The sequence below is a fragment of the Emiliania huxleyi genome, assembly GCF_000372725.1.
Source record: "Emiliania huxleyi CCMP1516 unplaced genomic scaffold EMIHUscaffold_66, whole genome shotgun sequence".
Lineage (NCBI taxonomy): Eukaryota > Haptophyta > Isochrysidales > Noelaerhabdaceae > Emiliania > Emiliania huxleyi.
In genome coordinates this window covers 531905-544477 of record NW_005197053.1, presented here as the reverse complement: position 1 = coordinate 544477, position 12573 = coordinate 531905, and the positions used below count along the sequence as shown (strand labels likewise).

Sequence of the window (12573 nt, the reverse complement as noted above, 5' to 3'; positions counted from 1 at the left end):
CTTGCGCCCCCCCGCCCGCGGCCGACCGCTGACCGACAAGCCGAGAGACGTGTCGTTCAGCTCCCGCCCGTTGCGCAGCCGCTGCTCCCACCGCTGCATCGCCGTCGCGCGCGAGAGCTGCAGCTCCTCCGCCGCCCTCCGGCACTCGACGACGATGCTGGCCGCCTAGTCCCATACCTCCATGCGATCGAACCCGGCGTGGGTTCGGTCCCGCTGCTGGTGCGGTATGGCCGCCGCGTCGAGCGCCGCGCGCTCGCTCAGCGTGTACAGCGCCTTCAGCTGCGTCGCGAGCCACTGCTGCGTGTTGCGGTCGACGCTGCTCGGCAACACCTCGTCCACCTGGCGGCTCGGGAAGGGGACTACGTCATAGCTGAGTACCAAGGAGTGCCTCGGCAACACCTCGTCCTCGGGTGACTGAACCAACGGACTGATGAATCAACTACTGACCGACGAGTGGCTCGGCAAGACCGCATCCACCTGCGGCTCGGGCGCGGTGCGCGCGGAGCGGCAGTCGTCCACCAGCGACTCAGGCGTGCGCGAGATGAAGATGAACTTGTTGAGCACGTCCGACGCGTCCTTGCGCTGCTTGAAGCCGAGCTGCCGGAAGCTCGCCTCGCCGCCGCCCGTCGCCTGTGGATGCGTGAGTCGAGTCCGTCAGCGCAGGCAGACGTGAGTATTCGTGCTCATGGCTACCAATCGCCATGGCTGCGCATACTTCACTGTGCCAGCCTGCCGGTGGACGTGCAGGACGAGCGCCTCGACGCGCCGCCTGCGCTCGACGGCCGTGGCGGGCAGCTCGACGCCTAGTCCCATACCTGCATGCGATCGAACCGGGCGCGGGTCCGGTTGTCGTGGGTGGTGCGGCATCGCGGTGCCGCGCAGCTGCTCGAGGTGCGACGACATGAAGAGGGACGAGACGGCGGGCGTGAGGCCGCCGCCGCGCAGCAGCTGCAGCGGCGCCTCGGGCGGCGCTGCGAAGTGGGCGTCCGGGACGAAGGACCACTCCTCCTCCTGCGCGTGCGCCTCGCCACGCGGCGTCCTGCGCGTGTGTGGGGGGGGGGGGGGGAGGGGTCTAGCTCTCCCCCTCCGCCTCGATGAGGCAACCTCCAGTGCCCCCAAAGGAAGGAAAGGGGAAAGGGGGGAGGGCGGCTACCGGCGGGCGCGGTTGCAGTGTCTGCGGTCTGCAGCCTGCGCAGCTCGTACCGCCACACCCACTCGCGCAGCCACGCGCGCATCGCCTCTTGGTGCTGCGGGTCGCGGTACGCCGCCACCGCCCCCGACAAGCTCGCGTTCGACACGAGCACCTGCAGTGTGTGCAGTACGCCGGCGTCGGGGCGGGAGGGCGGTGCCGCGCCGCGTCAGTCGGAGCGCCGCGTGGAGGCGAGGGGTGGCAAATCACAACGACGCCTCCAGCTGAGGCGCGGCTGAGTGTGCCTCCCCTCCCGCGGAGATGCAATCTCCTCCCGCGGAGATGCAATCTCCTCCCGCGGAGATGCAATCTCCTCCCGTGGAGATGCAACGGACCTCTCTACCAGAGTCCGGCGTCCGCTTCTATGCACCAGCACCGCGCGGTTGTCGATCGCCCACCGAACCACCGGCGGCAGCGCGCCTGACTCACTCACGGCCAAGCCTCACGCGCCGCTGTCCACCCCTCGCTGGCACCAGCCCACCCGCGGCAGCGCGCCCTCCGCCGCGCCGTCCGCCGCCCCCTCGGGAGCCCACTCGGCCATCGACGCCTCGATCAGCGTGGCGAGCTCGTCACGCGCCGCCGCGAGGGCCGCCGACTCGCCTCGCACGCGGTCGATCGCGCGCGGCGTCCGCCACACCGGCGGCAGCAGGCAGACGACGCTCGAGCCCGGGAAGCGGTTCATGTAGTACTCGAGCGCCGTCATCACCGGCACCTGCGCGGTGTCGGCAGAGCCGTCTCGGAAGTGTCTCGGAAGTGTCATCACCACCACCGGAGCGGCGATGCACGGCGAGGCGGGCGGCGGTGGTGACGGCGCGGAGGGAGGCGGGGGCGGCGGCGGAAGAGGAGAAGGGGCGGCCGAGGCGATGAGGTAGGGAATGGCGGAGGCGGTGGCGCGGGGGAAGGGGGGGGCGGGCAGCGCGGAGGGTGCGGAGGAAGCGGTGGCGGCGGATAGGGGCTGCTGCAGCACACCACCGCCAAGTAGCCGCCGTCGCGCGGCTTGCCGGTGGCGGCGAGATTGGCGGCGTCGATGGCGATGAGAGGCATCGGCTTCTCGCCCCACTCCACCTCCTCCTCCGCCGCCTCGCCGGCCGCCGCAGCGAGCGGCAGAGGCGGCGGCACGGAGGGCGGCGGCGCCGACGGCGCAAGGGCGGAGGGCGCAAGGGCGGGAGGCGGAATTGGCAGAGGGGCGGGGGGCGGAGGGGCGGGGGGCGGAGGGGCGGCGGGGCGGCTCCAGCTCGTTTCTAGCGTGGCCGTGTGGTAGTAGTACATCCGCCCGCCGGCCGCCTGCGCCTCCCTCCACCCCTCGGGCAACGGCGCGGGCGACGGGTGCGGCGAGGCGGACGGCGGTGCGGCGGTGCCTGTGGGAGAGATGAGGGAGATCTGAGGGGGATCTGAGGGAGATCGCGGGAGATCGCGGGAGATCGCTGGGAGGCCGCGGGAGATTGCGGGAGATTGCGGGAGATCGGTGCCGAGCTGGACGATCGACTCGAGCATCGACGCCATCTCGTCGGGCGCGGCGGCGGGCAGACCGCTCGCAGCTGTCAGCTGCGCCTCCTCGCACCCCGCCGCCGCGGGGCGCAGCTCTTGGGCACGCATCTCGTCCAAGCCGGGCCGGCGGAAGTGGCCGGCGGCCACCGCCGCTGCGGCCGCGTCATCATCACCGTCAGGGAGCGCCACCGCAAGCCCGTCGGTGGCGGTGGCGGCGGAGGCGGAGCCGGCTGCTCCGTCCCCGCCCCTCTGCCTGCGCCCACCCGGGCGGTCCTCGCACGCGATCGGCCGCTCCTCGAACGCTGCGGCGGACGACCCAAAGTCAAACGGCACCAGCTCCCTCTCAACGCCGCCGCCACCGCCGCCGCCGCCGCCGCCGCCACCACCGCCTCCGCCGCCGCCGCCGCCGCCGCCGCCGCCGCCGCCACCGCCGCCGCCGCCGCCGCCGCCGCCACCGCCCGCTCGGCCGCTGATGCCCATCTCGGCCATCGAGGCTCGGAGCGCCGCCTGCAGCATCTGCTCCTCCGGCGCCACCTTCGCCGCAGCCGCAACGCCGCCCACGCCGCTCTTGCCGCGCCCGCCGCCCTTGCCGCCCTTGCCGCCGCCGCTGCCACCGGCGGCGCGCGGCACGGCGGAGGCCGCTGCCGGGGCGGCGGCGAGAGAGGAGGAGGAGGAGGAGGTGGCGGTGGTGGTGGCGGAGGAGGTGGCGGAGGAGGTGGCGGAGGAGGTGGCGGAGGCGGAGGAGGAGGAGGCGGCGGAGGAGGAGGACTGCGAGATTTGGTCCGCCTCTCGAGCCGACCGTCCTCTAGCACGGAGCGCGCGCAGCAGCGTGTCGACCAGCTCAGCGCTCATTGCGCCCTGCGTGTAGCGCGCGCCGTCGGGCGGCGTCCAGACGCGGATGTCACCCGTGCGGAGCACGCGCAGCTGCGCCGGGTAGGGCGACCTGCTCACGGCTGCAGGTGTGAAGAGACGCCGTTCACAGCTCGTCGCCACTGCCGCCGGAGAGAGGCTTGTCCCTCCGGCCTTCTTCGATGCGGTGGCCTTGCTGGGACCGCCCGTCGCCTTGCCGCACCAAGCCTCGGGCACCTGGTTGAGGGCGGCGGGCTGGGCGGCGTAGAAGACGCCGTACCTGTTCACAGCGTGAGGTGTGAAGAGACGCCGTTCACAGCTGTAGCCGGGCGGCGTGACGACGCCGTACAGTAGCCGCCGCGAGAAGTGGAAGAGAAAGAGCGGCGTGGTCGGCGTCACGCGCTCGAGGATCCTCATGTCGCCGGGGCCGCTGCCGAGCAGCGACCGCTGCATGCACTCGCTGAAGGTCCTGCCCGAGCAGAAGAAGAGGAAGCCGGGCAGAGGCGGACGCTGCGGCTTCTGCGGCTGCGGCTGCTGCAGTGCCGCCTGTGGCTGCGGCGGCCGCCGCTGCGGCGGCGCGGCGGCGGCCGGGTTCCTCTTTGCGGGTCGACGCGACGGAGACCACGCCTCCTCCTCGGCGCAGCTCGGCGTCTCTGGCGCGTCCGGCGCGGCGAGCGGCGGCGGGGCGGGTGCCGAGGCGTCCTGCAGGATGCACTCTGCCATAGCGATAAAGTTGTGGTCTCCGATCTCTCCGTCGGCGAGGAGCTTCTCGAGCGATCTCGCGGCGGCGTCGCCAGCCGCCGCCGCAGCACGGACCCGGCTGTGCACGTTCGAGCTGCGCATTGGCAGGCCGGCGGGGTGATGTCGAGGGGGGGCGGCGGTGGGTCCGACCCCCCCCACAGAGGCTTCTTCAGTCTGCGGCCAGGGCGCGCTGCACCGGGCCAACCTGCGGCCGTCGCCACGTGCGGCGGGGCTCACCGCGGGGCAGCGCGCCGACGACGTCGAATGCGCCGCCGTGGCATCGCGGCGCCGACGACCAGGCTCAGAGGATGACCCCGGGTAAGCGTTCCCGTGCCTCGACAATTGCCGCTGGTAGGCGCGCCGCGCCGAACCATGGCGGGCGCGCCGCGGCCGCGCCCCTCGTCACAATGCCAACCGCGCGCGGCCGTCGACCGGCAAGCACACGCCTCGACTCGGACACAGTGTTCCGAGGGCAAGGGAGAGGGGCTGGCTCCTAGCCCGAGAGGAGAGCTTCCGAGACCCACTACAAGACCACGCACGCATCATCCCGCGGCCTGGCGGTCGGCGGGATTGCAACCAGTCTTCGCGTGCCGCCTGTCGTTCGCTCGGGCGCCTTGGGCGTCGGGGTGGCGAGCAGGGGACGCAGCTCTGAGCGCCCAGCGACGCGTGCCGGATGGAGTCCGGCCGCGGGTGACTAGGGAAGTTCGCTCAGGATGTGTGGCAGTCAGTTCGGCTGAGTGTCTTGTCTTGTGGTTCTGTGTGTCGCTCCTGTGTGACCGTCATCGCCCGTCCTGCGTCCACCCATACCGCGTTGGTGTCCCAGTCGTCGTTGGTCGGACTGTGTTTCGCCTTCCCATCAATCAAGCAATCAGGCTCCACCACATGCTTGGGGGGGGGGTCCCGACCCCCCCAGAGGCTTCACCACATGCTAGGGGGGGGTGCGGCGTGAGTAGAAGCACGCCACCCTCCCTGGAAGCGATGTCCGCCTGCTCCTGCACTCAAGTGGGCTTCGTTCGACCGGCCTCGCTCGGCTGGGGGGGCGGGTTGTCCCGGCTGGTTCTGCAGTTCCCTGGGCGTGACTCAGCACCCCAAAACTGCCCCTCGGCGGCATACAGCACTGCCAGCCAGCCTCTTCCTCCTCCTCAAGGGCTGTACTATGGCCATATTGCGCCGCCTCCTACTGGCAGCCGGGCGGGCGCGCGCCGCGCGCGCCTCGGCGCGCGCACGGCTCGCAAAGTTCGAGCGAGTATTGCCGCCTGGCCGCCTCAAGGCTGCCGGGCGGCAGTACTCGCCTCGCAAGGCGCGCACCGGCTGCTCTGGCTGCTGCACCGGCGGCCGCTGCGCTGGCCGCTGGCCCGCTGTTGCGCTGGCCGGCGAGCGGTACGACCGCCGGCAGCCGCTGCACCCGCGCCTTCCCTCGCGGGCGCCGTCGCGCCGCGCGCGCCCAACTCTGCTGGCACACGGCACGCGTCGTCACTCAGCCGCGGAGAACAGGCGGTGCAGCGCGCGAACACGCGAAGCGCGCGCGATCTCGTCTTACTACTTTCAAGGCTGGATCCGGCCATTCCAAGGGTATATGGTCCGACACATCTAAAGTGGAAGGGTGGGGTAGGGGAGAAGTACTCTTGAGGGAAACATTGGACCGTCAGGCCCCGGGGACTGGCCAGCCCGACTGACACAACCTTCAGGAACACCATTTTGCGGTCCTGAGCGGCCGTCTCGGAGCAGAAGCTTCCCTGCCTCCTTAGCCATGTTGCGGTGCCCTCGTGCCATCTGGTCCACGCACTGCTCGCAAGTAAAGCGTCTTCACAGGTCGGCAGATACGCCTCACCTTCGAAAGGGTGGCTGCCTACCCCAAAGCCCAGCCCGGGGCATCGATTTCTCTTGACGATTTCACTTTAAAACGCTGGTGCAGATGGGGTTTTCTCTATAGAAGTCGGAGCCTTGCGTCCAAGGAGAGGCAGCGTGCGGCTCCGTGGACTCGGCCATCTCCCGCGGGTGAGAGGGCGAGAGGAAGCACTCCCGCCCTCTGAGGCGGCCGTCCGAGTCGGGGAGGCAAACACACAACCATCCTCGCGGGTGTGGGCGGCCTTATCGGCCCGCTATGCTAACCCAAAGTCGGCCCTTCCTCGCGGTCGGCTGCGGAGGCCCCTTAGCCCTAGCCGGAGCTAAGGGAGCCGACTTTTTCGGCGCTAACCCTAGGAGAAACCGCTCCGGAATAGGGTTACCGGCACCATCGGGCGGCGCCATGCGGATGGAGGGAGTCGGGTCTGCCATCGGCGGGCCGTCAGGGCGCTGAGAAGTCAAGGACGACTTTTTAGCTCCACTTTCGGCGTGCCGGAGTATACCTTTGAGAATCCCCAGCGTCCCTCCCTCCTAGTCACAATCTCAATATCTCGACTCTCCAACACGAAGTGCTGCAATGGAGCTTACCCCATTTCTTTTTTCATTTCTTTTTTGGCCGCCCTGTGGGGGCACCCTACTCCCCCTAGAGGGGCCTAGAGACAAGAGAGCGCAGCGCGCCGAAGAAATATTTTTGAGAAAATGCCACGCCATGCAGGGGCAGGGGGTGTTTGTGTGCTTTTGTTGTGCAGCCCCTGTGGTCCGTGAGAAGAGGAGACAAGGATACGGGGGGGCGGCGAGGGGGGGGCAGCCGTCGCAACAGGCGAGCGCACCCCGAGCCGGGGCGGCACCGGTGGATCGGCCGGCCCCGACGCGGATCTTGCCAGGAAGGGAACAAGGCAGCCCGATGAGGTTCGTGCCGGCGGCAGACAGAACAAAGAAATGGGAGGAGGCAATTCGGGAGGCCGAGAAGGATCGGGCGGCCGCGGCGGCGGGCGAGGGGCGTTCTGCAGTTACGGGGTGTGGAGGGTGAGTTGAACAGGGGTTGTGCGCCAAGCCCTCCTGCTCGGCTCCAGCGAGTAGACAAGTCTTACCATCAACAGAGGAGAAGGATATGACCTCAGGGCTGATGTGACCAAGCGCTGGTAGCGTGGTTTTACCTCACACCCATGGTCTCACAGTGTGCCGGCAGTCGCCGAGCAGTGTCGCTCACACAAGCCGCAGCACAAGTGACTGAGGGCCAGTGAGGGCGAGCCCATCGCTGTCACAGCTGTGGCAGCCGCACAGTAGGCTGTGTCAGCTGTGCAGAGTGTGTGAGCAGCAGAGGAGCTGCTCTCCAGGCTTTTGTCGCAAAGAGCTGCATGCCACCGAAAGCGCTGTCGAGGTTCGCCGAGCGAGGCGCAGGTTGGAGGACACCGTCACCGACGAGCGCGTTGGACTTTTCACTCCGGACAAAGACCGCTGCACAGCGGATGGTATGGGCCGTGCAGCGGTCAGAGCGGCGAGGCGCGGGACCGTCTGTGGCGAAGTGGGTCACCCGTGTGCGGGGTAACCCGCGCACGGGGAAGCTTCACGGGTTCGAGCCGTCAAACATTGAGCAGCGGAGGTGTGCCGAGGGGGACCGGGAGGCGGTAAGCCGTCGTCGCCCGGCGCTGCATGCACCGTGGCGATGGCGCTAAGAGGTTCCTCTTTTCCGCGCCCCCCCCGCAAGGCGCGCGATACACACAAAGGGTCGCGTCCTCCGATTTTGTTCAACCCAGCATCCACACCTCTACTCGAGTAAGGGGAAACCCGGTACACGGAGCCCTCTCGGAGAACTGTGTTTACTTTAAGGCCCTTGCCCTGCGAACGCGCACCCCCCCCTAGGGGTCAGGGCTCTCTAGCCCGTAGCCCGATACCGATCATCCGGCCCGCTGGGTGCGCTTCTGAGCTCCCCGGCCCTGTGGATGTGAGGTTAATGACTGCACTCCAAGTGCTCCAAGTGCTAAAAGCTAGGCGACGCTCCGAGACGACCAACGTGGTAAAAGTCGCACACTCTCCTGACCCGATCAAAAGCGTAAAAGCACCCGAGGCTCCAGAAACCTAACTCTCAGATGCTCTCCCCGCTCAGTGAAAAGAAATCCAACGCGCGGTGCGCACTCACGCCGCGCTAGACGCAGGTCGCAGTGGCCGCCGCTCTCCGCTAGTCAGACCGGCGCCATGAGCGCTCTGATCGCCGCGTCGCCAAAGTCCGGGTGAAGCCGCGTCGAGCCGATGCCGGCGTAAACACCCTCCGGCCGCGGCGGCGGTCCGTCGAGCGGCGCCCACGCCTGACTCGCCGGGTCCCACGCACTCCATCGCCGGTGGGTTCGCGCGTCCTTGAGGCATCCCGCCCACTCCGGAGCGCCGTCGTCGTACAAGTAGAGGCGGCAGGAGGCGGCGGCCTCCGGCCCGAGCGGCTGGAAGCGGTTGATGTAGCACTGGCACGCGTAGCCCGTCCCGCCTCCGACGTCACACGCGGCCGTCTGTGAGTCGCCAGCGGAGGGCGCGCGGTAAGCGACGGCGTACACAGCGTCAGCGCAGAGGACCTGCAGCACGTTGCGCCGCGACTTCCTCCAGTCGCGGTCAAAGGCCGCGAGGGAGGCGTAGTTAGGGTAGCGCGCGCGCCGGATCGCATCCACCACCTCGTCGACAAGCTCCGAGTGCAGAATGCCGTCGTCGAGGTGGCACAGCGCCTCCTGTTGGCCCGCGCGTGCGGCTGCGCTGGGCACGTTGTGCGGACCCAGCAGGTGCGCGACCAGGTGGCCACAGCCGAGCGCAAGTGCGCCGAACAGCGTGTCCGCGCCGTCGCTCGCACCCGACAGCATAACGCTGCGACCCTCGGCGAGAGCGTTGACTGCGCTGCGCCCGGTGAGGATGGCGGTAGGCAGCTCCGCCAGGAGTTTTTCGCTCATGATGTCCCTTTTTCTATTGTCACTAACACGTGTGGCGCGAGGCGAGCGGCTCGCGCGCCTCAAGACAAGTCAGGGTCGCAGCCACAAAAGAAGTCGTACGCGCACCGCCCAGGACTAGGGCTCTCTTGCCCGCAACCCGATGCCAATCATCCGGCCCGCTGGGTGCGCTTCTGAGCTCCCCGGCCCTGGATGTGCGGTTGATGACTGCACTCCAAGTGCTCCAAGTGCGTTGCGGCTCGCAGCGCCCTGGCCTTGGTCGGATAAAGCGCCTGTTCACGGCATGGAGGGTGAGCCACACCGAACGTACCAAACGTAGAGCCGAGCGGAAGGAAGCCGGGGAAGATGACTTCGAGGAGGACGAACCAGTGGAAATCCAGCTGTCAGATGTCACGACGCATCCGAAGGGGACCCCAGCGCCGGCATCATCCGTAGAGGCACAAGTGTTCGAAGAGAGAGTGGACCTGAGCAACGACATGACTGGGTGGCAAATGATCGCAGTGGGCATCAGAAGACTCGTCCTTGCGCGAGGAGAGCTCGATAGACTCGAGGGGCCAGGATACGCAGCGAGGAGGACGGAGTTGCGCCGAAAGGCGAAAGAAGCCGCGAGAACAAGGGACCGGCAGGCGGCGGCGCCGCAGGACGAGGCAGAAGAGAATGACGCGACAGAGGAGGAAATGACGAGGGAGAGAACGACGAGAGTGGGACGGCCGCGAGGTGGCATGAAGATTGCAGCGAGAAGCGGCGAGAGACTGCGAAAAGAGATAGGAAGATTCCTCCCCGCAACCCGCCACCCGGCTCGCCGCCCCGTTGCCGTCGCGAGTCAGCCCTCGGTCAGGTACTGCCAAAGGCGGCCACACGCAGCACCATCGCTACCAGCGCCACCGTGCCGGCGCTGGTGAGCTCTGCGGCCCGTGTAGCGGCCCCTTAGCCCGTCGCCCGGGCACATGGCGCCCTCACACCGCTCCTCGCCCCCGTCTCGCAGGCCAAAATCGTCGACATCGCGTCGGCACTCTCTACGGCGCGCCTGGGCTCGCAGAGGGCGGCCTGGGCGGTGCAGGGTGGCTGGGCTGCCCCCCTCGCGCGGTGTGCCAAGCCTCGGGGGTCGGGGATACCATCTAGGGTCGCCGAGGGGGCGGGTCGGACGCCCGATCCGGCTGCTGGCCGGAGGACGTCGCCGTCAACAGCTAAATCAACCAAATTCACTCATCAAACTCTGGTTCCTCCTCCCTACCGCCCAAGCGACCCCCCTCTGCCTCGCCGACACCTCCACCAGCCGCCGCCGCCGCCATCACCTCCACCTGCCCGGGCCGAGCGCTCCATCGGCTCACCCGCCGCCCCGCGCCACGCCCTCCGCAGGAGCGCTCTCAAGAATGGATGACTGGTCCCTCTCTGCCGAGCTGGGCAGCCCGCCGCGGGCACTCGACCTGCTGATGCACGAGTGTACCTCCGCCGCTGTCGTGGTCGACGAGCACAACAAAATCCTGGCTTGCAACGCAAAGTGGGTGGCGATGTGCGGCTACACTCCGGCGGAGGCGCTCGGCAAGAGCCCCCGGATGCTGCAGGGGCCGCTGACGGACCAGGGAAAAGCGAAGCTGTTTGCGGAGGAGGTCCGCGCGCGCGGCGGCGCCCGTGCAATGCTGGCCAACTACTGCAAGGACGGTATTGCCTTTGTGCACGCGCTAAGCGCCACGCGGGTCACTGGTCAGCCGCCCTCTGCGCTGCCTCTGTCCCTCTCTCCGCCGCTGCCTCCCGCCGCGCCGCCCCTCGCCGCTGATCACCGCCGCCGCCGCTGCCCGCAGACCGCTCGACCGGACACGTCCTGTACTTTACCGAGGGGCGGCACGTCAAGGACCGGCCGGACAGCCGCGCTCCCCTTCTCGGAACCTTCTCGGAACCTGCTTGAACCTCCCCCCATAGGAACCGGCGGTCTGCCGCGCCATTCTCAAGACGGACCGCGCGGCGAGCACAACCGCCGCCACCACCACCACCAACTCCGCCACCCCCTCCTCCTCCTCCGCCGCCGCCGCCATCGGCATCGCCATCGCCGTCGCAGTGTCCGGTGCTGCGGTCGCGGCGGGCGGCCACGTTTCCTCCCTGCCGCGGCTGCTCCTCCTCCCCTCCGCCATCCCGCTCGCGATCGTCGTCCTCTCGCTAGCGGTGGTCGCGACGGAGAAATTCCCCTCGCCGCACGTCGCGCCCCTTCTCGGAACCTTCTCGGAACCGGCTCGGACCCTTCTAGGAGCCGACCTCGCCGAGCCGCTCGTCGCGCCCTCGCCGAGCCGACTGCTTTCGCGGCAAGAGCGAGGCGCCGCTCGAGGCGGAGAGCGCGCCTCCCCGTGCTTCTTCCCGTCCCACCCCGCGTTTCTTTTTTTAGGCGGAGCTCGAGGCGGGGACGCGCGCGCATGTGTGTCTTCCGTCTTGCGCACCTGCGTTTTCTTTTTTTAGGCGGAGCTCGAGGCGGAGCGCGCGGCGCGCGCGGCGGCCTGGCTGGAAAAGCAGGCCAGCGACGCCGCTCTCTCCGCTCGGCGCACCTCGGCCGCCTCCAACAAGGCGCAGGCGCCCTCTCTCCTCTCGTCTCCTCTCCTCTCCTCTCCTCTCCTCTCCTCTCCTCTCCTCTCTGCTTCCTCTCCTCTCCCCTCCTCTCCGCTTTCTCCTCTCTCCTCTCCGCTTCCTCCTCTCCTCTCGTCTCGTCTCGTCTCCTCTCCTCTCCTCTCCGCTTCCTCTCCTCTCCTCTCCTCTCCTACCCTACCCTACCCTACCCACCCTTCCCTACCCTCTCCTCGCCTCTCCTCTCCTCTCCTCTCCGCTTCCTCTCCTCTCCTCTCCGCCTCCTCCTCTCCTCTCCTCTCCTCTCCTCTCCTCTCCTCTCCTCTCCTCTCCTCTCCTCTCCTCTCCTCTCCTCTCCTCTCCTCTCCTCTCATACCCTCTCCTCTCCCCTCCTCTCCTCTCCCGTCTCCATACCCCTCCTCTCCCCTCCCCTCACAGAGATCTGGATTCATCTACACTTGTCAATTGGCTGGTAGCCCCTCGAACTAGTTAATTAATCAGTAGTCGCCTCGTCCGTGGAGCGAGATTAGCCGAGATCTGCGGATGTTGGCCCAGGTTCGCCGAGATTGCTCGAGATCGATCGTCTCATCGAGATCAACAGCCAACGGCGTGTCCGCGAGCGTGGTGAGAGATGGCGCCGAGAGACGGCGAGGAGTGCGGTCAGTGTCTTGTACTCGCCGAGATCTGCCGAGATCCCCGAGATCGCGATGAGCCGAGACTGCGCGAGATTAATCGAGACTGTGATGCGCCGAGATTACCCGAGATCGTGATAGCCGAGCTTACCCGAGCTCGATGAGCCGAGATTACCCGAAATTACCCGAGATGAGTCCCCATGCGCGAGATCAGCCGAGATCAGCCGAGATCACCGAGATTAGGCGCGCGAAGCGCGGGACGAGTACCTCCTGCGCGAGATCACCCGAGCTCGCCCGAGATCACCCGAGAGAGACCCTCACGCACCACCCACACACCCACATACACACATGA

The 12573-nt window shown here is 68.2% G+C and overlaps 3 protein-coding genes across 3 annotated transcripts; 1 reads left to right on the top strand and 2 right to left on the bottom strand.

Annotated features, from left to right (window-relative positions):
* Positions 1–165: 165 nt before the first annotated feature.
* Positions 166–4351, bottom strand: EMIHUDRAFT_452697 (hypothetical protein; the record flags this gene model as incomplete). Its single annotated transcript, XM_005762884.1, has 10 exons — positions 3876–4351; positions 3693–3806; positions 3477–3620; positions 2669–2930; positions 2159–2248; positions 1671–1901; positions 1204–1304; positions 832–1039; positions 478–630; positions 166–405 (listed from the first exon to the last, which is right to left on the bottom strand). Exons 1-10 carry the CDS (start codon positions 4247–4249, stop codon positions 166–168), a joined length of 1917 nt encoding a protein of 638 aa, XP_005762941.1. The 5' UTR covers positions 4250–4351.
* A 3944-nt stretch (positions 4352–8295) lies between these two features.
* Positions 8296–8955, bottom strand: EMIHUDRAFT_105244 (hypothetical protein; the record flags this gene model as incomplete). Its single annotated transcript, XM_005762883.1, has 1 exon — positions 8296–8955. One exon carries the CDS (start codon positions 8953–8955, stop codon positions 8296–8298), a length of 660 nt encoding a protein of 219 aa, XP_005762940.1.
* Positions 8956–10226: 1271 nt separating this feature from the next.
* On the top strand, positions 10227–11594 carry EMIHUDRAFT_422320 (hypothetical protein; the record flags this gene model as incomplete). The annotated part of the gene is made up of 5 exons (XM_005762882.1): positions 10227–10258; positions 10399–10743; positions 10842–10891; positions 10960–11347; positions 11488–11594. Coding segments are annotated over exons 2-5 (876 nt in total), but the record flags the coding sequence as incomplete, so codon positions are not given.
* Between the last annotated feature and the right edge of the window lie 979 nt (positions 11595–12573).